The following is a 26,753-nucleotide window of genomic DNA, read 5'->3' as shown; positions in this document are numbered from 1 at the left end:
TGTTTGTAGCTTTATAAATTATTAGATGGATATTCTTCTTTTGGATGTTGTGGTATTTGTACCAAACAACTAAAAAGTAACAGGATGTTTTGATTTCTTTCTTTTCAGGAGTGTTTGGAGTTTTTTAACATACCTGAAACTCAGTCTTCTCATTATTTTTTAATGGATAAGCGTTGGAATCTCATTCACTACAACAAGGTGAGGCAAAGATCAAGTCCCTGTGACTTTTCATCTTGCTTCTTTTTAAACATCAGGGTTATCTAAAGGAGGAAAAACAGCCTATAAATAGAGTTCTGTCCTGTGAGCATCACATCTTTAGCTGTGTGTGGTAAAAGATTGGAAATTGAGAGAAGAGGGAGAGGCAGAAGACAAGAATGTCTAGTTTTGTTAGAACAGATCAGATTTCTCTTCTGTTTGTGCTCTTTCATGATGCCTGACACTGTCTGAAAGCCTTCCCTTCAGGAAGGGCTAAAGGGCCCTTTTTTCCATTCTGTTGAGTGATGCCATAGTGATTACATTTGTTTAAAATACACTTTTTCCCTTTCTTGGCAGACCTATGTCCGTGATATTTATCCTTTCCGGAGGTCAGTTTCTCCCCAGCTCAACCTGGTGCAGATGCATCCAGAAAAGGGTCAAGAGCTCATTCAGAAACAGGTAACTCATACCTCTAACCAGAAACAAACCCTGAAAATATGTTTTCCCCCCTTTTAAAGGCTTTTCCTCATGCTGCATGCAGATCAAAAGCTTTGCTGGAGAAGTAGCAGTCCGGGTGAAATCTGCCTTGAGGCCACATATTCTGTACATTATTAAGGAAGATTAGAGTGTGATGTGAATTCCCCCCTCCCCAGCTCTGTCCAGCCAGTTTCCTTTTAGGTGGATCATTTTGCAGAAAATTTTAAAAAGTATGTGCAGAAATGTGCTTAAATATTATGCATTTAGTATTAACAGTTGTGTTTTTGTAGCCAAAAATCAGCTATTGTAATTGTGTTCTTACTAAGAATAGGAAAATACCATCATGAGTGGTTATAAAAGACAGCTATAATGCTGCTTAAGAGCTACTAGCAGCTAAAATAATGGAAAAGAAAGTCAATGCCATCTCATATGTGTGTGGCACAGAATAGGACAATATTTCATGTGCTGCATCTGTCAGTAGAAAGTCAGTAGAAATCTGAAATTACTTGGGATCAACTTGGTTGCTTCCCTGACAGAAATTACTCTGGTTCTAGGAGGTGTCCCACAAATAAATGAGTTTAATACACTCTACATGATCCAAAAATGCTTATAATGGGCTTCACATTTTTGTCAGGGCATTATTTTGCTTTCCACATTTTTATATTTAGAGCACTCAGAGCCCAAAATATTTCTAAGGTAAAAACTTGTATCACACATTTGCTAGCCTCTCTCTAGTCATGCAAGATGTTGCTGGAAAACATCCAGCTTCAGAAAAGAAAGCAACAGTGTAGCAACCACCACTGAGGAGCAAAAAAAGGTACTTTTTTACTTGGAGAAATACTTGCTTTGTTTTATTGAGTACTTTTCTTTTGCAATTATAAATATACTTTCCATGGCCAGATGTCTTATCCCAGAAGGTAGATAGCAATTCCAACTTCTTGTTGACTTTAATCTAGGGCCTTGAAGAGAGGAAATACAAACATGTGGCTTTCAGCTTGGGTTTGGTTTCTCTGACCACCTTGGGGCTTACATTAATCTACAGAAAAACCCACGGCAAAGTTGGAAATTGTTCCATAACCACTTGGGGTCCTCCAGAAGACTGAAAATGTTGTTAGATCCATTTTTACAAACACAATCCACCTTGGAGACCTGGGCTGGAGAACTGTGGCACACAAATTCCAGCAGGAGGGTGCAACACCAGCCCTGTGAATTTCACAATGATCCTCTGAGCCATGAGTGCAGCATCCTTTGGATCAGAGCTGTCAGAACCCAAGAAATTCCTCTAGCTGCCCTGGAGGACTTGAAAACCTAACAGAGAGCTCAAAAACCTTAGCACAGAGTCAAAACCACCTGTGCCTTTGATTTTAAGCAATAGAAACAATGACCAACTTTGTAGAAAGAGTTACAAACCACAAGAGTTTGAATAAAATAATAGTGAATTTATCACAAAGTAGAAAAGTAGAATTTTGGAGTTTTAGAATGAAGATTCAAGAAGCAAAATAGATGAATTTTGGCGTGTCCTATCGTTCTTCCTATTTCTTTTTAGCCTCCATCTTCTAAGTGATAGTAGCACTTCTGGATTAATTTAGAGTAGAGACAAACTGTCTAACATAAGTAATAAGTATTTAAAAATTATTGTAAATCAAATACACGTAGTTTTTAGTATAATAAGATAACACACTGACCACTGAGGGTGGTCAGTGTGCCTCAACCTGACTTGCCAGACAGACCTTGGCAGGTCAGGGAAAAAATGTTATAGATTTAAAAAAAAAATAAACAACCTTGAGAACGAGAGCCAAAGAATCCTGTCGTCTTCCTCAGTCTTGAGGCTGGGAAAAAAAGACTTTCTAACACCTTGGAGTCATCTCAGCAGCAGAAACCTTGTCAAGAGCAAGCCCTAGAGCTGAACTTGCTGAAGTGCACGGACATTTTAAAGGTTTCTGGATTGGGCTGACGTAGACCTTTGTCTCTGTTTCCCTGCCAGGTGTTCACCCGCAAGCTGGAGGAGGTGGGGCGGGTGCTGTTCCTGATCTCGCTGACGCAGAAGATCCCTCCAGCCCACAAGCAGTCCCACGTGTCCATGCTGCAGGAGGACCTGCTGCGCCTGCCCTCCTTCCCCCGCAGCGCCATCGACGCCGAGTTCTCGCTCTTCAGCGACCCCCGAGGTACGAGACCCTGCTCTCCTGGAGGGCTGGACAAGGCACACAGAGTTCAGCTGATGCCTCAGGGTTTAGATTTTATATTTTTCAGATTCTGTATGGCTTTAGCGTGTGGGTCTGGGCTTCATATTAAGGGTTGGTAAGCTCACTTCACAGAGGAGGGAGACAGAACAATTCCTTCTCAAGGACAACTGATACAAATCTCAGGCCCAAGAGCATAAACAACGTGGACTGAAGAGAGAAAAACAAGAGGCATGGGACTTCATGGGCTGGAGCTGTAATTGGACAATTAACTCCATTATGCTAATGGACAAAACCTTATAAAAATGTGAGATCTTGTGACCAAGCTCTCTTTTGCTTCCATCTTGGAGCCATCCGGGCAGAGCCATGACTGTGGCTCTGGCACTGCCACGATGTGGCCTTCGAAGGCTCTTCAACAAATGCCCTCTTTATTCCTCTGAACTCTGTCTAGCCTCTGTTCCAGCCCTTAAGGCACCACAGTGAGTGCTTCATTTGCCTTACTAACACACAGGCTTGCAGCTTTTCTGGAAGCTGATGAATCTCTTCCTGAGGAAACCGATAAAAAGTTGCTGGTTTGTAAGCACAGCAGCAGAAAAGGCTTCAGTGTTAGAATTCTCCAGGCAAGGCTACTTGCTTTGGGCCCAAATGAGAATAAGTTTTAACTGACTATTAAAATTATGTGTGAGACTACCTAAAAAGAATTTCTCAAAGTTCTTTGCCATCTACTTTGAGGAAACAATTGACATCCAAGGAAGACTGAGCAAATTCTGCAGCAGGGATAAAGAAACAGTCCACATAGAAACTTTGCTCTGGATGTAAAGCAGATGCTAAATAGGTTAAACAGGCCATTGTTGCACAGTGGTAAGCATTGGCAAGTTCTGTACCTTGATTTCAGAAGCATTATTGTAACTCTGCATCAGTTTCCTGTAGTGTGTGAGTCACCTGGGACATAAAACCTGAGCATAAATCTGCACAGCCTCTGTGTGGGGCAAATGATGCACATGCAAGCTCAAATCTTCCACATTTTAAGAGAAGAGTGTCCAACCAGCAGATTAATGAACTGTGCGATATTTCTCATTCTTCATCTTCATATTGATGCTTTCAGTCAAGGTTTGCTCAAGTTCTGTGGGCACTTAAAGAAACACAGGATGGGGGAAATAATTTTTAAAAGGCAGAAGGATGGTCATGGGATTGTGGTGATGGTTGTGGGATGGTTCTTTGCAGTGAGGTGAGGCTGGCTGTGGTGGACAGAGCTGACTGCTGCTGATTGCTCTTCTCCCCTGCAGCCGGCAAAGAGCTCTTTGGTCTAGACACCCTTCAGAAAAGCTTGTGGATTAAGCTGCTGGAAGAGATGTTCCTTGGCATGCCCAGCGAGTTCCCGTGGGGGGATGAGATCATGCTGTTCCTGAACGTGTTCAACGGCGCCCTGATCCTGCACCCCGAGGACAGCGCCCTGCTCAGGCAGTACGCCGCCACCGTCATCAACACGGCCGTGCACTTCAACCACCTCTTCTCCCTCAGCGGCTACCAGTGGGTGCTGCCCAGCATGCTGCAGGTGAGCCATGCCCAGGGGCAATGCCAGGGAATGCTGCCATGTCCTGCTGACAGGGAGCAGCTGCAGGTCACACCTTGGCAGGGAATTCTTGCCGTGAGAAGAACTTCCCGTGAGTTCTTCCCCGTGAGCCTGGCAAAGGTTGCCCAGAGAAGCTGTGGCTGCCCCATCCCTGAGAGTGTTCAAGGCCAGCTTGAACATTCAGGAGCATTCAGGGATAATGGAAAGTATCCTTGCTCATGGCACAGGGTGGAGCTGGATGGGCTTTGAAGTCCCTTACAACCATCCTGTGATTCCATGATGGAACTGACAACAGGGAAACTTCGATCTGCTGAGTCCTCATAAGAGATTTTAGATTCCCCAAGAAGGCAACAATGGGATGGCCCAAATTAGCTTTCTGTTTCCTGCTTGAGTAAATTGCTAAATTTTCTGTTCTACATTGTGTTAAGTAAATAAATGTCTGTTTTCCTTTCTCTGTATTTCCACACAGAAATGTGAAATTTCTGAGCCATTCTTGGCCCTTAGGCATTTCTCCATGTTTTTTATTTCAGGGGTGGCTGAAGTTTGGGAAATAGTTGAAATATCTGGATTTACTACTTGCTAATTAAAACTAAATTATATTCACTTTTTAAGTATGAAAATAACTCAAAACATTTATGAAAAATTGCATGTTTTTTCTTGTGAGTAATGACAAATATTGGAAGTGTCAGAGGTGGAGTTTCTCTTCGATTAGAGATGATCAAGTGAGCTGATTTTCTTTTCCTGTTGAAAATCAGCTACTGAAAATAAAACATAAAAAATATTTCTTTTAAACATAAAAAGGATTATTTCTGTAGGGCTCAAAGGCAGTATCTAAGTAGAGATTTAATATTTTAATGCAGATACAGAAAAGAAGAATCCCTATACATGTTCATTTTCACTTAGTTAACAGAGAACAATTATTAGACCCAGTGATTTACTTTGGCTATCTAAACAACCTGTGTAGTAGCTGGAAAGTCTGATATCCATGATTAGGTAAGTATGAATTGGATCCAGCTAAGCAGTGCAGGGGTTTATTAATGAGACACAAGAGATTTGAAATAAAATAGTCTAAAAACATAATTTGAAGTTGTCAACAGTAACCATTCAGTCCTGCAGAGGATTCTCCCTTCATTATCACTTCATATTGAGAGAAATTAGTTTGTAATTCTTTCCTATCCTCACCCTCAATTATTGTCAACTGCTGAATTATTAAAATACTACTCCTGGGAGATAAAAAAGCAATTGCAAAGAAAAGGGGCTCTCAGGCAAAGATGTGGGAATAGGAATAACAGTTCTTTATTAGGGAAGAAAAAAATAACGTAAAAAAAATGTAGTAATACAAAACAGCACTGCCAGAGTCAGAGCAGGAGCTGCCCCCCTGTGTGTCAGGGAGGTGGCACAGTCCCATCCCATATTGGCTCAGCCCTCCTGCAGTGCCAGCTGTGGTTCTGCTGCAGCAGGGATCCTGCACAAGGGGGGAGGTTTCCTCTGAAGCTCCAGGGCTGCTGGAGATGGGCCTGGGCTCCCTCTGGGAATGCAGGGGAGCAGAAAGCTGCTCCTCTGGGAATGCAGGGCAGCAGAAAGCTGCTCCTCTGGGAATGCAGGGGAGGAGAAAGCTGCTTCTCTGGGAATGCAGTGGGCAAAGGCTGCTGTGCTGTTCCAAACCTCAGATTGTATCCAGGTAGGAATGCTTGGCTCCTCCCCTGGGCAGAGCATCTCCCAGTGGGATGATGGAATTTTATCATCCATGCAGGGACACTCACTGGCCCATGAACAGCAGAGATCTCCTGGAGGGAGGATTGGTTGTAGAAGAGATAAAGAAAACTGCCCCATGAACAGAAGAGAACTGCCCCACCTCTAAGGGATGGTGATAGAACACACAGCCCCAGGCACATCTTGTACCCTAAGACACCATGAAATGCATTGCCAGGGAGGGGTGGTCCAGTCTCCATCCTTAACAGTGTGTTAGACAAACCTGTCAGGAATGCCAGTGCTGTAATTGATTGAATCTGGGCTCAGGAGGTGCAGAGTTGGAGCAGAGCCTCCACGTGCTTTTCCATGTGCCCAGGTGTACTCTGACTACGAGAGCAACCCGCAGCTGCGCCAGGCCATCGAGTTCGCGTGCCGCCAGTTCTACGTCCTGCACCGCAAGCCCTTCATCCTGCAGCTCTTTGCCAGCGTGGCCCCTCTCCTGGAGTTCCCTGTGAGTCACAGCCACCCTCCTGTCTGGGGGGAAGCCTGTGAGTGCAGCCAGCCCCCATCAGAGGTCACAGGCAGAGAGCACTCAGTGATGCACAGAACCGGGTCCAGATTTATTTCTGCACGCTTCTGTGCATCACTTGATGGAGCAGGGTGCTGAGATGGCAGACTGCTGGTGTCCAGGCCAGTAAATGTGGTCTCACTTTAAATTTCTATGGATAAATGTATTATGAAAGGACTTACCTGGCTATTTAAATGGAGTGGTGTTTGCAGGGGTCTCAGGACAAGGGAAGAGATGAGAATCTTGAGTCCATGTTTCGGAAGGCTGATTTATTATTTTATGATAGATTAGAATATAATGATAGATTAAAACTATACTAAAAGAACGGAAGTAAAGGATTTCATCAGAAGGCTAGCAAAGAAAGGAATGGAATGATAATAAAATCTTGTGACTGACCAGAGTCTCAACACAGCTGGACTTGTGATTGGTCATTAAGTAGAAACAACTCACATGGACCAATCAAAGATGCACCTGTTGCATTCTACAGTAGCAGATCATTATTGTTTTTCTTTTCTTCTGAGGCTTCTCAGCTTCTTAGAAGAAAAAAATCTTAACAAAATTATTTTTCAGAAAATATATCCATAACACTTAAAGAGTTATAATGGCTTACGACTCTTTAAATGCAAATCTGTTCTGAGAATCCAGCAATAGGAATTAAAGGCTTAATACCAAGTTTTTAGTACATGTGAAGTCTAAGACTAGATTAGTCGTGTTTTGAAATATTCATTAATGATGTTCTAACATTTTAGGCATGTTAATGGGATCTTAATTTGAAGTCAGCACACCTATCTTTGTCCTTCACAGGGCAGCAAAGATCTGTGTGCAGTAGCATCAGTCTGTTGAGTCAGGCAAGGCTCATTGTTTGAAAGCAGTGAGTTCCTGAACTCCATGTGGACCCTTTGTCAGAACCAAAGGTTGTCCACACCTCCAGATAAACATTCCTGCTGGGATGACATGAATGTCTCTTGTTGGAACAGGATGTTACAAACAATGGAACCAGCAAAGGAGTGTCAGCTCAGTGCCTGTTTGACCTGCTGCAGTCTTTGGAGGGAGAGACTCCAGACATTTTGGACATCTTAGAGCTGGTGAAAGCAGAAAAGCCTCTAAAGTCATTAGGTAATAGTAAAGCATCCTGTATTCAGTAATTCTGGTTTATTGTTTATTAATTCAACAGACATTTGGTGCAGCATGATTTCTTCGGAGCCCTTCTCTTCTTTAGGAATGTCCTTTCTGTCTCCTGTGCCTCATGGGGCTTTTAAGATTGGCTTTATCACCATCATCCTTTTGATATTTTCTGCAGGAGGGCAATTATTAATTAATTTTATTGCAAAACTATTTTTCCTGCCTAAAGCCTTCTAGTCTGAGACTAGCCTCTGGCATTTTGAATTTTAACATGTGTGAGTGAAGAATGAAGATGCCTGATAAACTGTATTATGCTGATAAGATCAGTGTCATCCTCTGCTCCACATGGACAGGAAACAGAAGCATCCTCTCCTGTGGGCAGACTGTGACTGGTGGAGGATGATGGATACAATTCAGACATCCAGCAGTGCTGAGCTCCTGGGGAGGCTGTTGATTTATCATAAAGCAGAATATTTATGGCTCTATGGTGTATCCAGGACATTCTGTCTCTTGATAGTTATCCATGCAATGCTGCATTTAAGAATTTGGCTGCTTTGTGATTTTTATAAGGATCTTCAACTTGTTTTCCAAATTTGCACTGCTCTGAAATACTGGTTATCTTGATGCACTGTGAAGCCTGTCTGGCCTTGGAGTTAAAGCTTTGTAATAAAGTGGGATTTTATGATATAGAAAGTTTTAATATAAAGTAGTACAGAAACAGAAGATATTTCTTCCTCTTTGTGGATTGTACCAAACTTTTGTATAAAATCTTGGAGGTTTCTTTAATTGTTTCTGGACAATTAAAAACATCTCTGAAAATTCTCAAGTATGAGTTGATGATGAGACTGTGGATGAGTATGTTGTGTGTCTGGTATCTTCCATATGAAGATGAGAATTATTATTTACATGTTTTAGGACCTTAACTTTGCCTTGGGTTCCTGCCCAAAGTCACTTCTGAAAACAGGACTATTGTTCTATTAAAAATATTTTTCTTGTACAAATATTATTCTTTCTAGGTTCTTAGTGCCCAAAACTAATTATGCCCAAATTTGTATTTGTAGTATGTAACTTAAATGCTTTTGAAACCTTTTTCTGAAATCACTAGCAAAACAGAGTCACTTCTGTGCTGGCTCCCATGTGGCTATGAGTATAAAAGGGGATTGATTTTTGAGAAGTAAAACTGCCTTCTGCCTTCAGTGGTGCATCAGCATCACTTTTTGTGTGGTTGGAACATCTAATAAAAAGCATAGGAAGCATAAAAATTATCATTAATTTGACACGTGTCCTTGCCATATATGAGCTGAAGACTTAGCTTTTGATGGGTGATGTTTGAAACAGGACTCTGCAGGCATTTTGCTCAGCAGCAGGTGACCTGCTCAGAGCTGTTTCACTCACTGAGTTCCTGGGCAGTAGGGTTCAGGTAGGAGTGCAGCATTTGTTTCTTTCACAGAGACAGATTTTTATCTGTCCAAAAGCCTATTGGGCATTGTTAACATGAAAAGCAAGCAAGAGGAGAGGGGGCAAAGGAAATGTGTTAGCTCCTTTCATACTTAGTGTGATTGTGTGATAATCCTCTCATATTGCTTTACTCCCTCAGACTTCTGCTATGGGAATGAAGATCTGACCTTCTCCATCAGTGAAGCCATCAAGCTGTGTGTGACAGTGGTGGCTTATGCTCCTGAGTCATTCAGAAGGTGAAAATCTGTTGTCTTGATTTGTGCACACTCAGAAAAGGCATAAAAGCTGCCTATGGTATGTGAAAGCAAGGCTGAAGGCAGAGAATAAAGGATTCCAAGTGTGGGGCTTCTCTGAGGCCAAGCCTCTGCCTGTTACCCCCTCCTAGGGGTAACACCAGCTCCAAAGTACATCTGTTAGTTTGCAAGAGGGAATCTGGGTAGAAAAGAGTCTTTGGAAGGGAAAATACTTGTTAGCAAATGGAGGACATATTTGGAAGATACCTGAAAGTCCAGGGGGTTTTTAGTAGTAGTAGTATTGTTGTTGTTATTGTTGTTATTATTATCATTATTGTTATTATTGTTTCATGCATCATCTGGTTTCCCCCTGAAGTTCCTAATCCAATTTGCTTTGGTTCGTGACTTCTAATGAGAAGCAATAAAATCATTGCCTAATTGCAGATCTAGGGACTTCAGATAGAAACCTAAGCCTCTACCTAATGTGAGTTCAGGCATGGCAAGATAAAACAGACCAATATTGTTATTTTCCCAGCCTGCAGATGCTGATGGTCCTGGAAGCCCTGGTTCCCTGTTACCTGCAGAAGCTGAAGCGCCAGACATCTCAGGTGGACACAGGGACAGCAGCTCGTGAGGAGATTGCTTCCATGGGTGCCCTGGCCACCTCTTTGCAGGCCCTCCTGTACAGTGTGGAAGTTCTCACCAGGTAACACACGTGGGCCAAGGGGCTGAGCCTGCATTTGCTTGTCTGTGCAGGGACAGGGAGTGCCCAGGAGGCCACAACACGCAGCTTAGCTTGAGTTTTTCAGGCTTGGTAAAATTGGTGCATGTTCTCAGAGGAAAAGCAGAATTTCTGTGTTTGTTAGATTTAATGTGCAGTGTGCTGTTCTCCTTCTCCCTGCCAGGCCTATGACAGCCCCACAGATGAGTCGATGTGACCAAGGCCATAAAGGGACCACAACAGCAAACCACACCATGTCAGCAGGTGTGAACACCAGGTAAGGCTTTTCTTTCTTTTTTTCATTTTCTGAAACAGTTTTGTTTGTTCTGTTTGATTTTTTTGGTAAGGTAATATCTCAGACAGCTTGAGGGAGTGCTCTGGGTACTGTACTGTGGGAGAAAACAGTCACATCCAAAGAGCACATTCCCCAGGACTGCATTTCTGATGATAACCAAAACAGCCAAGACTAGGATTTTTAGTTTGAAACAACAGAAGACTAGAGTATCAAAATGGAGGACACACAGCCTAAATGATTCATTCCCCTTTCAGCCCCCTGGAAGTATATTGCTGAAGCTCTCTCACTCTCTGCTTTGCTTCCTGCTGAGTCCAGTGTCAGAGTGATCTGTGGGCATGGCATGCTTGGCCAGCAGAAGGGTCAGATCCTTCTGACTTTGTTCCAAGGGGCTGAACACCTGTACAAACTCAAATTGCCCATCAGCTGAGGTTCTCAGACACTGGCACCTCCTCTAGTTTTCTTTTGTTCCCTTTCCCATTTCCTTGTACATTCCTGTGATCTCTTTCCTCCACATTGGTCTGGGGATTTTTTGCAGTTACAGGTAGCACAGGAGGGATAGCTGAGAGCTTGAGAGAAGTCAAAGTAAGGCCTGGAAATATTCTTGTCCTTCTTAAAAAAACCCCAACCCCAACAAAACAAAACACCAAAGAACTTTCTCACAGAAGAAGGAAGCAAAGAAGGACATGGCACCAGTGAACTGTAATTTTGATCCTTGGCAATAGTGGCCATTCCAGTTAGCCTGCTGCAAAATAGACAAGGCCACTGACAATTTACTTGGTCATAGAGGAAGGGCTTAATCCCCCACAAACATTTGGGATTGTCAAGTTGTTTTTTTTGCAGCAGGCATCCCTGCTTTCTCCTGGCCGGGCTAAAAAATCTGAATGTTTGTGCTGGAAGGGGAATTGCAGCCGAGCAAAAGCTGGGGTAGCTGTTTTTCTGGAGTTTTCCAAGTTATTACCTATCTTTTTTTTTCTCTTTTTTTGAATTCAAGGGATTTAGAAATCAATTTCTGCATGGATCATCCAAGGGCTATTATGTCAGTTTATAAATGTGTACACATCTTGGTTGGTAACTCCTGGCATGAGTCTGTTCTATTCAGTCATGGTTAAAACATGGCTTTGACTTTCAATCCCTCATCTGAGAAGCAGATAAACTCCAGACATGACAAGCCAGCAGATAAACCAGACATGCTGAAGTATGAAGTGGGCCATTTACTTCCATTTGTATGCCATTTACTTCATTTGCAAGATTGCTCACTCTAAGGAGAATAAGGTGTAATGGAAAATAGTATTTTATTATCTATCTGCTGATTTTGGAGAGCAGTTAAAATGTATCTGCTGACAGACAATGTAGACATTCCCAGTGCAGTGAGACTCAGGCATCTTGACTTACATTTCCAGATTTTTCTCATTATCAGATGTTCAGTGTCTGATCCACAATATTTTTGCACTGCTCTAGGTTTCCTGCACTTGTTTCTTCTGTTATCATTGCTAGCAACAGCAGGATTCTCACAATGTTAGAATGATTACTGTTCAAGCCTTGGACATGGTGGCCAAGTGGTGCAGGGCCTGTTAATGCTTTCTCAAAAAGAAGTAACGAGAGAAAATGACAATAAAACAAAAAACACTCTGAGGTATTATTTTCACTTGGTGAGCTCTGGTTTCGTGAAAGAGATTGAGCACTGGGGTGAAAATCAGTAAGAGAAATCACTTGAAAGAGAGCGATGGTTTTCAAGCCTGAATTTTTCCTTTCAGAATAAGGCTAATAACTCTAGGAATATGGGGGTTTTTTTGATGGAAGTTGGGAGATAAAGGCAATTCAGTGTGATCAGTGTAGGCATTGTTCCAGTGGCACAAGATACCATCCTGACCATGGTACACAAACCCCTGGGCTAGAACAGTGTCACTTTCTTTTAGAAAGGCAAGTTTAGGCATTACTAAGTTGCTGTTTGCAACCTCACTGTTTCTGTTTTCCCAGGTACCCAGAACAGGGAGCCAAACTGCACTTTATCAGGTACAGTAAAATTTTATCCCAGTCTCCCCTGATGTGTGATGGAACATTCCCACACACGGTTGCTGTGACAGGCAGCCTTTTGTCAGGGAAGGTATCAAAAGATAGTTGATACAGAAAATATTTACATTTTTAGCAAGACTTGGAAGATTATAACTTCCCTTTTTTTGTTTCTCAATTGCAGATGCAACTACCTTTCTTTCAATTGCAGAGGAAAGCATCTGTTTCAAAAAGAAGATGAAGAGGTGGTTGTAATCTGTCCCTGATGATCCACAGCATATAATAAATACTGTGTCTTACTTTGTATCCTCCAGGGAGAACCTTCACCTAATGGAGGAGGGCCAGGGCCTTCCCCGAGAGGAGCTGGATGAAAGAATTGCCAGGGAGGAGTTCAGGAGACCCCGGGAGTCGTTGCTGAATATCTGCACAGAGTTCTACAAGCACTGCGGCCCCCGGCTGAAGATTTTGCAGAATCTGGCTGGTGAGCCCCGAGTGACTTCTCTGGAGCTGCTGGATGTGAAGTCCCACATGAGGTATTCCACAGGCATTCTGCTTTTACTTGTTCATTTCAGGGGCATTCCTTTCTTCCAGCTCTTTCTTTCTCATAATAACAGATGGAATCACTTTTTGGTTGTGTAGGTGCATGCTTTTGTCTGAAACACGCAGAGGCTGTTTTGGATGTTCCTTAGATTGTACTGATGCTGCTTGTGTATAAAGAAGGTTTCTTAAAATTTCCTCTGGTCTCATTCTGACCCCCACCTGAAACAGCTCCCTCTGATGCATCAGGACAAGATAAATCTGTCTGTGCAGGGCAAGGGCTGGGGAAGCTGCCCACCTGCTTGAATACAACATTTATCCTCTCCAGTGGCACTGTGCATCAGAGCCAACAGCTCATAAGCAAGAAAGGCACAACAGCCATTTTCTAAGTGAATGAAATACCAGGAAGGATGGCACAGAGGGCATTTACAGCCCAGCACCTCAGCATGTGATGCAGCAGATGCACAAGTCTTTTCCTGAAGTGCTGCACTGAGTCCAGCTTACAGGTTGGATGCTCACTGCAAATGGTTTCACGTGGTGCTGACCTGGAAGAAATCTGGGGTAGGGCCTCCTGGCACTTGGGGTCTGAGTCTGAGTTTGCTGTTCATGGTAAACACAGAATACCATAAATTGCTGCTGGGAAGCAATATCTGGGACAAGAGAGAATGGATCTGATTATTTTGTCAGTTTTTCATTTACACTAGCAGCTGGCAAATGCTGCTCTCTTTTCAAGAGAGAAAACCTCTGACTCTCATGGTCAGAGGTTACAGCAGTAAAGCTGGCATTGATTTACAGCAGATAATGAGTTGTGCTCTGATTCCTTTAGGTCTCCTAGAAAGTGCTGGAAATAGCTGCTTTGTCAGGGTAGTGACCTAAAATGCTTAATCATCATTATCTCTAAATAAAAGCAACGTATCTCAATCCTTACATAAATTCATAAGTATCAGTGACATGACTGACAGGATTTAACCACTGTAGAACAAACACAGTTCTACATGGAGAGCAGATTGATCAGGATGTGATGTGACACTCATGGTCTTGGGAGACTGGCAGGTGCCATTTCAGAGGCTTCAGAAAACAGGATAATATGGTAGCCACTTCAGACAGGATTCATCTCACCAATTTTAGCCATTTAAAAGTCAAATGTTTAGTGTGCAAAAGTCATAAAAATCTTTTTGCACCCAGTGGAAAGGAAGATGCACATCCAACTGTTTACCCCAGTATTTCAGGAAGATAAAAATTTCCCAGGTTACTTGTTTCTGCTAGGAAGGAGCTAGCAAATTAATTGAGATTGATGTTTCAAGTTGGATGAAATGGATCTCACACTTTATAATGCATAAGGAAGTTTTTATATGTCATTGCATGGAACTGGTATTGTATTGCTGGCAAGAAGCTTAATTATATGATAATTTAAATTTCACAGCCCTTAAGAAAGCAGACCTACTTCATAGTAGGACAAAGCAGTTTAAAAAAAGGAATAATAAAGAAATACTGGATAATACCGAATTTTCTACCAGTTTTGGTTAATCTGAGGAACTTGTTGCTCTTGATATTATTAGGCAGATTATAAAGAGAATAGAAATATGTTCCATTGCTTGGATGCATTTCAGAAATGCCCCCACAATATGGATAGGATTGTACTGTAATCATCCAATACAAAGTCTGTTGATGTTTCATGGTTTATTTCTGGTCTTTGCTTACCACAAACATCCAAGTATTTCAGCAGATTTTTGTCAAACTGCAAATGTAAGTCAAATGCTGCCATGATATTTCACAGTGAATACAAAAAAATGCCATTGGCAATGCCATCTGGGATAGTGGAAAAAGCAACAGCAACACAATCTGTAGGAGAAACAAATAAAAACTGCAGGGAGCAGTCCTACAAGGGACATGTTGTGTAAACCTATGGACACTTTATTTTTAAAACTTAACACCTGAAAATCGCACAGTGACACTTCCTAAAGTGATGGTAATGCTGAAAAACAAGCACAGAACCAAACCAAATCACTCATTAACTGACAAACAGGTGATGTCAGGTCTGTGTTTCACAGACATTTGCATTGTTGTAGTCTTACTGCTAGCACAGATACTCTGGTTTTAGCTACCCAAATCTGTGATTCCTGATGTTCCCTTGGTGCATTTAATGTCAATGTAAAAGTCATATTTAGACCATTCATGAATTCTTAAATATAAACAGTGATTCCAGCAAAACAGTCTTAACAGACCAGAACTGTGGTATCAGATCTGAGAGTTAAATTAGCAGCACATTTGACTTTTGCACCATTTTCTCTTCATTAGGCTCATGAAGATTTAAATGTTAGTTCATTGGCACATGTGTAGAAATGTTGGAACCCTGGATGCTGAGAATTTTAAACTTTCTGTGCTGACACTGACCCCCAAAAGGACACTGCATTTGACCTGAGACTGTGGAGAAGGCTTCCAAAATTGAATGACAGAACTGGGATTGTGGGTGTGGAGTTTGAATAGAAGTGTGTAACATCACATGGTGGAAACTGTATGAGTTTAAGGCTTTAGAATACAGTAATATATATAAAGCAAGATGGAGGTTTAGGGTGGAGGCTAGTAATAGGAGCTTCTTTGAGCAAGGTCTCGTAAGCTCTTGGAGGTCTATTTTTCACCCAAGATAGTTCAGCTACCTTTGGAGGCATAAAATCAGCAGGATGGCTTCTATTGCAGTGTTGGAAATAAAATGTTTTAATAAAAGACAAAATAACAAACTCCTTACAGAGAAAAATCCAGGTGCAAGAGGTTCTTGCTCCTGGTAAAACACCTCACAAAAGCCATTAGTTTCTTTGTTCTCTTCTTTTTCTAGTAAATTGCTCAGAGGGACTTTTTGGCTCCTGCCCAATTTTTGCTCCTGTCCTTAAGTTTGAGGTGAAGTTCTTCAGGCCTATGAGATGCCTTTTTCACTAATCCAGGAGAGAAACTTCTGGGCTTCTTTCTTTTTTGAGGGGACAAAGGATAGTTTTGTCACTCTGTCAACAGGGGGCACATTCCTATAGAGGCTGGTCCTTCTTCACCTTCTTTTTAGTTTGGGTAGTATTGTGTAACTGGATAAAAAAAATCAGCATTGCGGGCATGGGTGGTTGATTATTGGGTTAAAAGTAAAAATAATTTAGGTGTCATTTCTTAAATGGACGGTTTATCCTTAAAAGGCCTTGTAGAGAAGGAGATGGGGCTCCATTTTTAATTTGTTAGAGAGAAGTACCGTGGGAGTCACAGTTTGTGAGGCTGTATCATAGATAAGAACTGATAAATATCTGAGTCCCAACGAGAAATACCATCTCACTATTGGAATCCTGACCTTGGCAGGAAAGAGGCAAAAAGAATGGGCACAGAAATGCAGGTTGTATTCACATTTTCTCCCAATGCCCTTGGTGTCAGGCTGGCAGAAATCGCCCACTCCCTGCTGAAGCTGGCTCCTTACGACACGCAGACCATGGAGAGCCGCGGGCTCCGGCGCTACATCATGGAGATGCTGCCCATCACCGACTGGACAGCCGAGGCGGTGAGACCTGCCCTGATCCTCATCCTAAAGAGATTGGATCGTATGTTCAATAAAATTCACAAGATGCCAACGCTGAGGTGAGCAGGTGGTCTGGAAACCCTCTGGGGTCCGTTTCTGATGTTGCAAGCCTTGAAGTGTGGGTACGTCATCTGCTGTCGTGTTGCAGTGAGCCTTTACAACATACCAGAGAATTGCAGGTGTTTTTATCTCTGTAAGTGTGTTTATGTTGATGTTTTTGTGGTGTCTTCTGGTAGCAGTGTGGTTATTAAGAGCTAAAGAGAGAACTTCCAGAAATGTCATTTTTCTTTCCTGAAAAGAAGTCTTCAGATTTTTTTTCCATCTCATTGCCCTTTTAATTAATTTCTGCTGTGAGTTTTTTAAAGTTAGACTGTAGTAAGAGTATTTCTAGCATGGCAATACTTGTAAAGACAAAAATAGTCAGGAGCTATGCAGTAGATTCTGATTGCTCCCTAGTAAAAGGCAAAGAACTGCATCAGCTGCTTCAGGTCCATGCCTAGTGGAAGCCTGGTAGATCACACAGTGGCATTATGGTACATGCAGGCTTTGGCAACTTCAAGAAATACTGACTGTGGAGCATCCCTGATTGGAGGCAGTGGTGCAAATCCAGTGCTGGGTGGTATAAAATCACTCAGAATTGTGAATTTTCTGGTGATCTGATTAAAAAGAGGCATATTGGTCTTGGTCACCCTCATGGGCACATGTCCTCAACTGCTTGAATGGCACTTCATTGGCAGTCTCAGCTGAGAAGCCAAATCATGTTAGAGAACATCAGAAGTATGTCCCAGTAGGAATAAAAGATGGAACAATAATAGGGAGGTGATATCTTCTTTCTGGCATCCCTATCCTTTTCTTTGGCTAACCTGCTTCAAGAAACTCCACCCTTCTAGGGAATTCAGAGGCAGAAATTTTGGTGCTTCTCTGTCCTGTTGGTTTGAGTCTTTGCCATGTCTTGCCTGTTTCTCATTCATTCCTTCTTTCCCCGCTCATACTTTCTACTGCCTCAAAGGCAGATAAGGCTTTCTGTTCCTGAAGATCTTTCTTCCTCATGTAAGCTGAATGGACGTCCATAAATTAAAATTCCTTTCATATTCTCTCTCTCTATGCCTGTACCTCTGCTTGGCTTAAATTACCCTTTTGTCCACAAAAGGACAGCAAAGCTACCGGACCAAATGCAGCAACTAGATCGTAGCATCACTGAGTCAAGCAGTCTCTTTGGGATGGGTCTGAGTGCAGGAGCCCAGGAGCCATCCCTTGGGCTACTCAGGGATCAGAATCTTACACACTGCCTCCTGTGGGCATCCCACTCCAAACCTAGTGCCTGCTGTAATCGGTGGATGTGTAAGAACCAGAACAAACCTCTATTCTGGGGATTTAGTGACAGTGGATGCCCAAAGGTGAGATTTATTTTGGTCTGGAGAAGAGTTTGCATAGAGAACACTTGATTCCCCATGTGGCTCTGAGAAGTCACCTGAAGAGCTTGACTGGGGTATTGTTTAAGGCTTGTGCTGGCAAGCTGTGCCAGCCTTGTGTATTTCTGTCCAGTAAATACAGTAGCTGCTGACTTGTGAACTACAATGCCTGCAGAGAGTCAGGCCCTGAGATGAAGGGGTCGAACCACTTTGATGTTACCTATGCTTATGATTAGGAAGGGAAATCCTTTCAGCATCTGGCATAATCCATAAATTTCGTTTTGGTGAGGAAAGCAGTGTCAGGGAAGAAAGCATCCTGGAATGAAGGGTCCTGCGATGAAGGAATTCACCTCCTGTGCTGCAGGAGGTGGAGATGAAGATGATACAGCTGGTCCAGTTGACATTTAGGGCAGCGTGTCTGGGAGTGACACTGAGGAGCAGCCAGAGGAGCTGCAGAGGATCCCACAGAGGCACTCAGGCTGATGGGGTTTGTTCCTGACAGCAGGAACATCCAGGAGGCACACGAGATGGAGTGCATGGTGTCGGCACAGCAGGCCTTTCCCCACACAGGCACAGCCCTGGGTGGCCTCCCTCCTCAGCGGCAGGGAAGCACCAGGGAGTGAGCTGAGCTCCTGCCGTGAGGGGAGCGGGGTGTGAGGGCAGCCCCAGCCCGCTGTGCCGCGTCTCTCGTCTCTGCTCTGTGCCTCTCCCCACACAGGCACACCGCTGTGTGGCCTCCCTCCTCAGCGGCAGGGAAGCATCATGGAGTGAACTGCAGCTCCTGCCCCGCTGCCGCCGTGAGGGGAGCGGTGTGTGAGGGCAGCCCCAGCCCGTTGTGCCGCGTCTCTTGTCTCTGCTCTGTGCCTCTGTGCCTTTCTCCACACAGGCACACCTGAGGCCGCTCTGTGTCCTCCCTCAGTGACAGGGAAGCATCAGGGAGTGAGAGCAGCTCCCGCCATGAGAGGAGGGGTGTGTGTGGGCAGCCCCAGCCCGCTGTGCCGCGTCTCTCGTCTCTGCTCTGTGCCTCTGTCCCTCCGGACCAGCGCTCTCCCTGCGGCCACTCCGTGCTGCTCCCGGACACCCATCGTGGCTGTGTGACACGTCTGTCACTGTGTGTCCGTCGCCGTGTCTGGGCGTCTGGTGGGGGGCAGGAGCCCGCGGCTAATGGCACCTACTGTTGTATTGCAGGCGCCAGGTTGAGTGGGAGCCTGCCAGCAGTTTGATTGAAGGGGTTTGTTTGACACTTCAGAGGCAGCCTATCATATCCTTCCTGCCTCACCTTAGGTCTCTGATCAATGTCTGTGTCAATCTGGTGAGTAGCCGAGCGGCAACCCCATGAACCTTTGCTAAACCTTCCTTCCCCCCTGCTGTTGGTTTCTCTGGACTGAAGATGACAGCTTATTCCCGTTCCTGTCATTTTGCCTGTCCCCTTTACCCCTCACGAGGGGACTCTGCAGGTGACACCAGAGACAGGAAGGTTCATTTTTGAAGTGGTGCATGGGGAGATACCGTGACCGGCAGCAGCGGTCGAGCGATTTCTCTTCCATCCCTTCCCACGCACCACTTTGAAGATCGGCCTTTGCCAGACTGAGCTGAGAGCTGAGGGCTGCAAGTTGGAGAGTGGGGTGGTGGACACTGCACACACCTGGCAGATGGGGAGAGGGGGCACTGGGGATACCTACCGTCCCCAGTGGGGAGGGCCCTGGTGGCTCTGCCAGAGGCCAGCGGGTGCTGCATAGTCAGAAGGGTTTGCAAGGTGAATTGACTCCACTGTCTGGAATGTCCCTGGCTTGATCTAGTACAGGTTTGTATCGTACAATGTTCAGATCCCTCTCTTGGTGAAGTTTATGCCCCTAAGTGTGGTGTTTGTGAGGTCTCCGGGATGAGGTGAGAGATGAGGAATCTGACTTCATGTTCTCAGAAGGCTGATTTATTATTATATTTATTCTATTCTATTATACTAAAACTATACTAAAGAAAGAGAAAGGATACATCAGAAGGCTTAACAAGAATGAATAATAAAAACTCATGATTGACTCCTCAGAGTCTGACACAGCTGACGGTGATTGGTCATTAAGTAAAAGCAATTCACATGAAACCAGTCAAACATGCACCTGTTGGTAAACAATGTCCAGACCACGTTCCAAAGCAGCCAAACACAGGAGAAGCAAATCAGATAGTTATTATTTACATTTTTCTCTGAGGCTTCTCATCTTCCCAGGAGGAGTCCTGGCGAAGGGATTTTTCAGAAAATATGGCAGTGACACCTGAGAGTGTTGCAACACACAAGTGATATGGACAGAGTTTGCCTGGTCATTCAGTGGTAGACTGCAGTGTTTCTGCAGCTGTTGCACTGGGGACAAGCCCCCACTTGGATATCCATGTAGCTCCAGGCACTTGGGCACACAAGCATGCTTTCATTCCATGTGCAAAAATATTAATTAAGGGGGAAAGGCTGCACTAAAATTTTACTGTTATTGGGTTCTATAACATTTTCTCCTTGGAGCATAAATGTTATAACCTTATCTTGCAGCTTACCAAAAACATTTCAGGATTCACCAGTGCTCTGAGGGCCTTTAAAAGCAATGATCACTAGCTAAATTGCAATGTCAGGTTTTGCCAGGTTCCTGTCCTTCAAGTCTATTCAGCACTCATTGCTGCAAGGGCAGGGAAGCTCCAACCTGTCAGAGCCCATAATGCAAACCTGGGCCCTGAGATTACTCAAGAGCTGTTACATGGGGAGGTTGCCACACAGCTAGCTCAAGCAGGAGTTTGGAATGGCCTTGCAGTTTGTCAAGCAGGCGTGGCAGATTGAATCACCCCAGCGAGCTCTCCAAGGGGGCCACAGTAAGAATTATCCCGTGCTCTCAAAATAGCAGAAAGCTCTGTAGTGCTGAAATAAAGTCATTCTGCTTATATTCTGCTGGCTGGGAACACCAGGGAGAGCTGCCAGGAACACATACTTACTGCTACAAGTATTTTACCTTATTGCACTGGGAGCTGTGGGAGCACTGACTGCATGGTGTGTATCATGTGTAGACCCCAAAGCCCAAAAATCAATCAGCCAGAAAAGTGGGGAAATATCTCAATGATAATCCATAGTGATGTAAAGAAGGAGCTCTGACTCTTTCCCTTCTAAATTGTCCTTTGGTTTTCTGGCAAAAGACTTGTTACTGCCTTTTTCCCCAGGCTGAATTTGGAAGAGAAGCATGCTTTCATCTCCCATGAGCTTAGGTGTGGCCAGGTACCTTCTCCCTGTTCCTGTCATTTGGATATGTCTGGTCATGGTGAGAAACAGGCACATGCAGGCCTGTGATTTAATTCCTCCTGAGGGACACATCCCAAACAGTACAAATAACTCCCTCCCAGAAGTGCTGTTTCCCTGTGGTGATTATTCAAGGAGCTCCAGACAAGCAGGTCACATGCAGGTGACTCTGCTTCAGACAGTCAGCTGAGAGGAATCATGCTTAGAGTTCCCCCAAACAGGCTGTGCTTGAGAGGAATCTGAACATTGTACAAAACCTGGCTTGGGTCAGACTTAGGACATTATTTTTCAAGCAAGGGAAGGGAAAAGATGTCCACTTTCAATGCAGACTTTTTGCTTTGATGACAGATTTTTATTTGTTACAGTTGTCAAATGACATATCCTCCAACTCTAGCCGTTCCACCAGTCCAGTGCTGGTCATTCAGGGCTGGTACTGGGTACATTTACAAATGTACCGGGTTCCCTGTGCTCTCCTCCCATCCATGCTGGTTCCCCTCTTTCCCCCTCCCTTTCTTTCCCTGCTAGAACACCTTCCCCTCACTGGCCCCAGCTCCTGCCAGGACCACTGGGGGGGCTGGTCCCGCTAGATCCACCCCAGCTCAGTGCTCAATGAGAGGCACCTCCATTTCACTGCCGTTGGAGGATATGGCATGGGTGAAACTGTAAGCAGGCAGCTGTGGTGATGTGCTCTGTTTGTATTGCAGGTGATGGGAGTGGTAGGACCCTCCAGTGTGGCTGACGGATTACCCCTTCTTCATCTCAGCCCTTATCTCTCGCCACCTCTGCCCTTCAGCACAGCTGTTGTCCGGCTTGTAGCATTGCAGATACAGGTGTGTCTGCCCTGGCCCACGGCCAGGCCTCTAGAGCTTCTGGTTGAGGCACCAACTCATCAGTGCTCTGTTTGCTTTCTGCAAAAGCTGGGCAAAAACTGTGGAACTGCATCAAAAATTAACGAGAAGCGACATGTAAATTCTCCCTTCTTTCTGAAGGCTTGAACTGAGCTCAGAACCCATCTGTTGGGGCCAAGGCCACAGCAAGCATCCATCAGCTTAACTCTGCCATTGAAACCCAGGGAGTTTGGCTGATGGATGCTGCGTAAGGCTCTGACAAGCAGGTCAGGATTCTCTGCAGGATCTGAGGAGTTAGAATCCTTCTGCCACAGGAGGATGGGCCCTGGCTTGGGTCACATCCCTTCCTGTCTTCCTGTGGGACCATGTGTGTAACTGAGAGCGGGGTTTGTGCTCTTCTGCTCTTAGCTGAGCTGGTCACACAGTGTGCCAGCACAAAAAGCAGGGCAACTTGGCTTTTCAGCTGCTGACACAATGGTATCCTTGTTGCCAGAATTAAAGAAAAAAGTTCTAGGCTTTTTGGAGAATTTCACCACTGTTCCTTTCTCATAGCAGCACTGTAACTTTTTACAGAGTCTTTCTGCCTCAGTGTCCCTTTCCTTCCCCACTGGCATAAAATTAGTCTGAATGGTGACCAAAGAAGTGACAAATTTCCTTATCTAGCTCCAGCTTGCATTTTAAAATGTGCATTGGTACATCCAGTTGAATACTTAGGCAGGTATTTCTGAGCAGCAGGGTGGCTTGGGAAGGAAGGCTTACAGGGACCAACACACAAAGCTGTCCCTCACAGCATGAGGTACAAAAGGACTTTTGGGTACAAACTGACACAGAAGGATAACAGATTTCTTCCAGCTCTGAGGTAATGGTTCTTTAATCAAAACAAATGAAAACAAAAGGCTACTTTCACCTGCTGTGAAATGTTATCTACTAAAACCCCAAAATAGATACCAAATTAATATTTTTTATTAATTATGGGGAACATTTATTATGCTTTTTCCCTGTTCAATCATTTGTGGGCTTAAATGTAATGAAAATTGAACAGGTCAGGAAAAACACAAGTCATAATTCCCAGTTGTATTCCAGCAGAATACAAAGCAGTAGTACTTCACACCCCATCAGAAAACATCTCCTAGAATTTCTCAGCCCAGGTGTGCGAGGTTGAGTTGCATTTCACAGCTAAGTTTGCAGCAAATGGGATGTTGTAAATGAGCAAAGGTTCCAGTGACAGCCATCTGAATTACCTCCTCTGAAGGAAGGTGAAAGACCTTTCAATCTAAGCTTGACTGTGTGTCAAGAAGTAAACATGCATTTTGTTTATTTTTCAGGAGTTCATTCTTTGTCTCAGGGAGGATGACAGGGCAGCACAAAGTGAGGCAGAATGAAAATATGTTTTGGGAATAGCCTCCATGTTCGGGCAGGAGAATAGTTAGATAATGTCATTTGTGCAGTTTCCTCTGCTCCTTTTTTATTCTCCGTGTCAGATCCTGGTACCACTCAGAGCAGTGCAGAGCTCAGGACTGGCACTCAGCTGACTCCTGTGGGATACACGGATTCTGTGAATGAGAACTGGGAGTTAGGAGAGCAGGCTGCTGATGTTTGGCTATGGCACGAGCAGGTGATCCCTGTGCTACCCTGTGAATTCACTTCACTCCTGACTGAGTGCAGTCTGAGGGCATCTCATTCAAGCAGGTTATCCAGGCTGGTGTGGTGCTGTGTGAACAGGGATCATCACTCCCTGCAGTGACTTGTGTGTGTGATCTGCTGATGAAATGGTTTAATCCTTTTTTATTATTACTGCACAGGCTTTGAAAGAAGATTTCCCCCTAAGCCATGTCGTCTCCCCATTCACCAATCAGGAAAGAAGGGAAGGAATGCTTTTAAACCTACTGATTCCATTTGTGCTCACAGTAGGATCTGGAAGCAAAGGTCTGACTAATTTAACAAAAAGAATTTTTGTCCCCCTTTTCTGACAACTGATGTTTGCACTTTCCTTGCTCTCTGTATCTTATTTTAATTTGTATTTTTTAATTTGGTTTTCTGTCACTGGCAGTATGTCAGCTAAGTGCCCTCTGGGTCTGAGACTGAAAAGAGCCCCACTGGGATTAGTTATTATTTCTTCTCTTTATTTCAGCTGTGCCTTGGTTCTTGTGTCAGGTCTTACACAGATGTGCTCTGCTTTTGAAACTGGAGTGCAGGGCGAGACAAATCTGTTGTAGCAGAAGTCACAGAGGGGAGCAAAGGTCACAGAAATTGTGTGCCCCCGTGGATCACAGTTTGCCCAATCCATGCCACTTGTCTTGCACAAGTCCTGCTCCTTGCTTTCTGCTCTAGAGTGTTCACTGGTAAATCCCTAAATGAAAGCAAAGAGTAAAGGGAGAGGGGCATGCCAGAAGGAAGTGGGACCACTGAACGGGACATTTCTTTGTGCTGTGTAGCTCTGTGTTTGTGTGTGTTTGTGCCAAAATAAACTTTGCCTTTGCTTGCAGGAGGAGAAGCAGCATAACAAGGTGTGGGGGACGGAGTTTTGGCTTAGGGGACATTTGAGATGTGCCCCATTTTGGAGCTGAACAGGGTCTGGATCTTTTGGGTGTCTATGATGGGATGTAGCCTGACCTTTCTCTCTCTTTCCCCTCCCACTGCATCTCAGACAGCCCCTGGCTGGAGCAGCCTGAGGTCCTGCTGCTGCTCCAGACCGTTATCAATATCCTCCTGCCTCCTCGCATCATCAGCACTTCCCGCAGCAAGAATTTCATGCTGGAGAGCTCCCCCGCCCACTGCTCCACCCCCGGGGACGCGGGCAAGGACCTGCGCCGGGAGGGGCTGGCGGAATCCACCAGCCAGGCTGCCTACCTGGGTGAGTCAGGGCTCCTGCTCGCCACTGGCAAGGGACAGAGTTAACACGGAGTGCTCAAGGCTGCAGAGAGCACCAAAAAATTATTAAACTGGAGATGCAGCATCACTGAGGGCAGTCAGGCCTAGACAGGGACAGTTTAGTCTAAGCAGCTTCGCTGTGTCTGATTTTGTGAGGGCATTTATCTGAAGATTTATACTTGGGTCTTTGTTAACCTGTATCTGAAGAACGGAGTAAATCTGATGAAAAATTGGCAGTTCACCACTGATTTAGCCCCCTACCCAAACAAGCCATGATACAGATGTGTAATGGCTGAGAAGTCTTGGCCATCCCATTAAGAAAAATGGAGTAGTCAACTTCCCCCCCAACAATTCACAGGCCTTGCTGTTTTTGCCAGACCAGGGGAGCATGGAAAGGGGGAGATTCCTTGTTTCTCCTGTGAGCCAAGGGTTAATCACTGCCCACTTTAATGCAGAGCATTGTTCTGAACTTGATTGCTGTTCATCCCCATTTGTAATGCCATGCTTTTGCTCTTGTGAATTACTGCCCTTGGTTTACTGGACCATATTTGTATTTAAATTGCAGTGTGGCCATGACTCATGCAGCTGCCCTGCTAGAAACGTTCTTGTCATCACCCTATAAATCATCTGCAGTTATTGTGCTCACTGTTGTGTGGATATGCTTGGTCAAGGTTTTTGAAGTTGTCTGATCAGCCAGGGCTGTATTCCTCCTCTGAGCTGCTTTCAAAATATCTGATTCTGAAAAGACAAAATAACTCTGCAGGGAAGGGAGAGGGAACACCAGAGCAAGAAAATATAGAGGAAGTTAGGTATGAAGTAGAAAATTTTCTCTTGAATGGGACTGCCAGTCCTGATCCTGAGGTCCTTACTACTAGAAGGCTGCTTGCTCCTTCCCTGCCATGTTTGGAGAGTGATGGAGAAGCCAGTTGTGACTCTGAGGCGTGCAGGCAAAGCGCACCCGTGTGGGTTTGTGCTCACTGTGGCCCCCCTGTCCTGCCCCAGTGCTATGGGGGACACTGGTGACATGTCTTGTTGTATTCATAGTGTTGTATATCATATTTCCAGAGTCTCATACCTTCTGGGTGGCTTTCTCACAGCAGATCTTCACAGCAGTGGTGTTGTTGCTTCTCAGTCAGGGCTCCTCTCCAAGGCTGTCCCTGACCACCCCACCCCCTTTAATCCCAGCTACCTCCATGGGCTACAGCTGCTGCCCAACCAAGGACATCACAGCTGCAGCCCATTTACAATAACTAGAATCAGGGCAGGGTCACTAATACAATACAGAGATCTTTTACTGCCATACATATATTTACAATACATATATTTACTCAGGCCCCTACAATGTCTGACTGCCCTTTGCTGGTGTGTGTTCCCCTGTAGCCCTGAAGGTGATCCTTGTTTGCTTTGAACGCCAGCTGGACAGCCAGTGGTACTGGCTGAGCCTGCAAGTGAAGGAGATGGCGCTGCGCAAGGTGGGAGGGCTGGCCCTGTGGGATTTCCTCGACTTCATCGTGCGGACGCGGATCCCCATCTTTGTGCTCCTCCGGCCCTTCATCCAGTGCAAGGTAACATTGCTTTGGCTCCTGGTGTGTCACTCCCTGAAGGCAGGCTAGCCCTTAGTGCCCAGCTGAGAGCACAGGAGAGCTCCATGTAGTGAGTGAGTGGCCTTTCAGAAGTTAGTAGGCCTAAGAATCCTTTGAAATGAAATCACAGAGCTTTTTCCTAGCCAAAACTACAGAGCATGCCGGT

At 44.6% G+C, this 26,753-nt stretch overlaps 1 protein-coding gene across 11 annotated transcripts in view; it reads left to right on the top strand.

Moving 5' to 3' along the window:
- UNC80 (unc-80 homolog, NALCN channel complex subunit) overlaps positions 1 to 26,753 on the top strand; it is a 122,877-nt gene that overhangs the window by 79,469 nt on the left and 16,655 nt on the right. For all 11 annotated transcript variants that reach the window (XM_058027906.1, XM_058027900.1, XM_058027903.1 and 8 more), the window contains 17 exons: positions 109 to 198; positions 553 to 654; positions 2,657 to 2,837; positions 4,139 to 4,407; positions 6,494 to 6,628; positions 7,663 to 7,801; positions 9,405 to 9,501; positions 10,034 to 10,204; positions 10,404 to 10,496; positions 12,492 to 12,527; positions 12,839 to 13,057; positions 16,467 to 16,667; positions 19,209 to 19,332; positions 21,990 to 22,115; positions 23,936 to 24,059; positions 24,781 to 24,987; positions 26,385 to 26,569. In XM_058027906.1, coding sequence (XP_057883889.1) covers positions 109 to 198; positions 553 to 654; positions 2,657 to 2,837; positions 4,139 to 4,407; positions 6,494 to 6,628; positions 7,663 to 7,801; positions 9,405 to 9,501; positions 10,034 to 10,204; positions 10,404 to 10,496; positions 12,492 to 12,527; positions 12,839 to 13,057; positions 16,467 to 16,667; positions 19,209 to 19,332; positions 21,990 to 22,115; positions 23,936 to 24,059; positions 24,781 to 24,987; positions 26,385 to 26,569 — 2,499 coding nt within the window. The remainder of the gene's footprint in view (positions 1 to 108; positions 199 to 552; positions 655 to 2,656; positions 2,838 to 4,138; positions 4,408 to 6,493; positions 6,629 to 7,662; positions 7,802 to 9,404; positions 9,502 to 10,033; positions 10,205 to 10,403; positions 10,497 to 12,491; positions 12,528 to 12,838; positions 13,058 to 16,466; positions 16,668 to 19,208; positions 19,333 to 21,989; positions 22,116 to 23,935; positions 24,060 to 24,780; positions 24,988 to 26,384; positions 26,570 to 26,753) is intronic.

Source organism: Melospiza georgiana, chromosome 7 (assembly GCF_028018845.1).
Source record: "Melospiza georgiana isolate bMelGeo1 chromosome 7, bMelGeo1.pri, whole genome shotgun sequence".
Lineage (NCBI taxonomy): Eukaryota > Metazoa > Chordata > Aves > Passeriformes > Passerellidae > Melospiza > Melospiza georgiana.
This window is presented reverse-complemented; position numbering and strand designations above follow the sequence as displayed.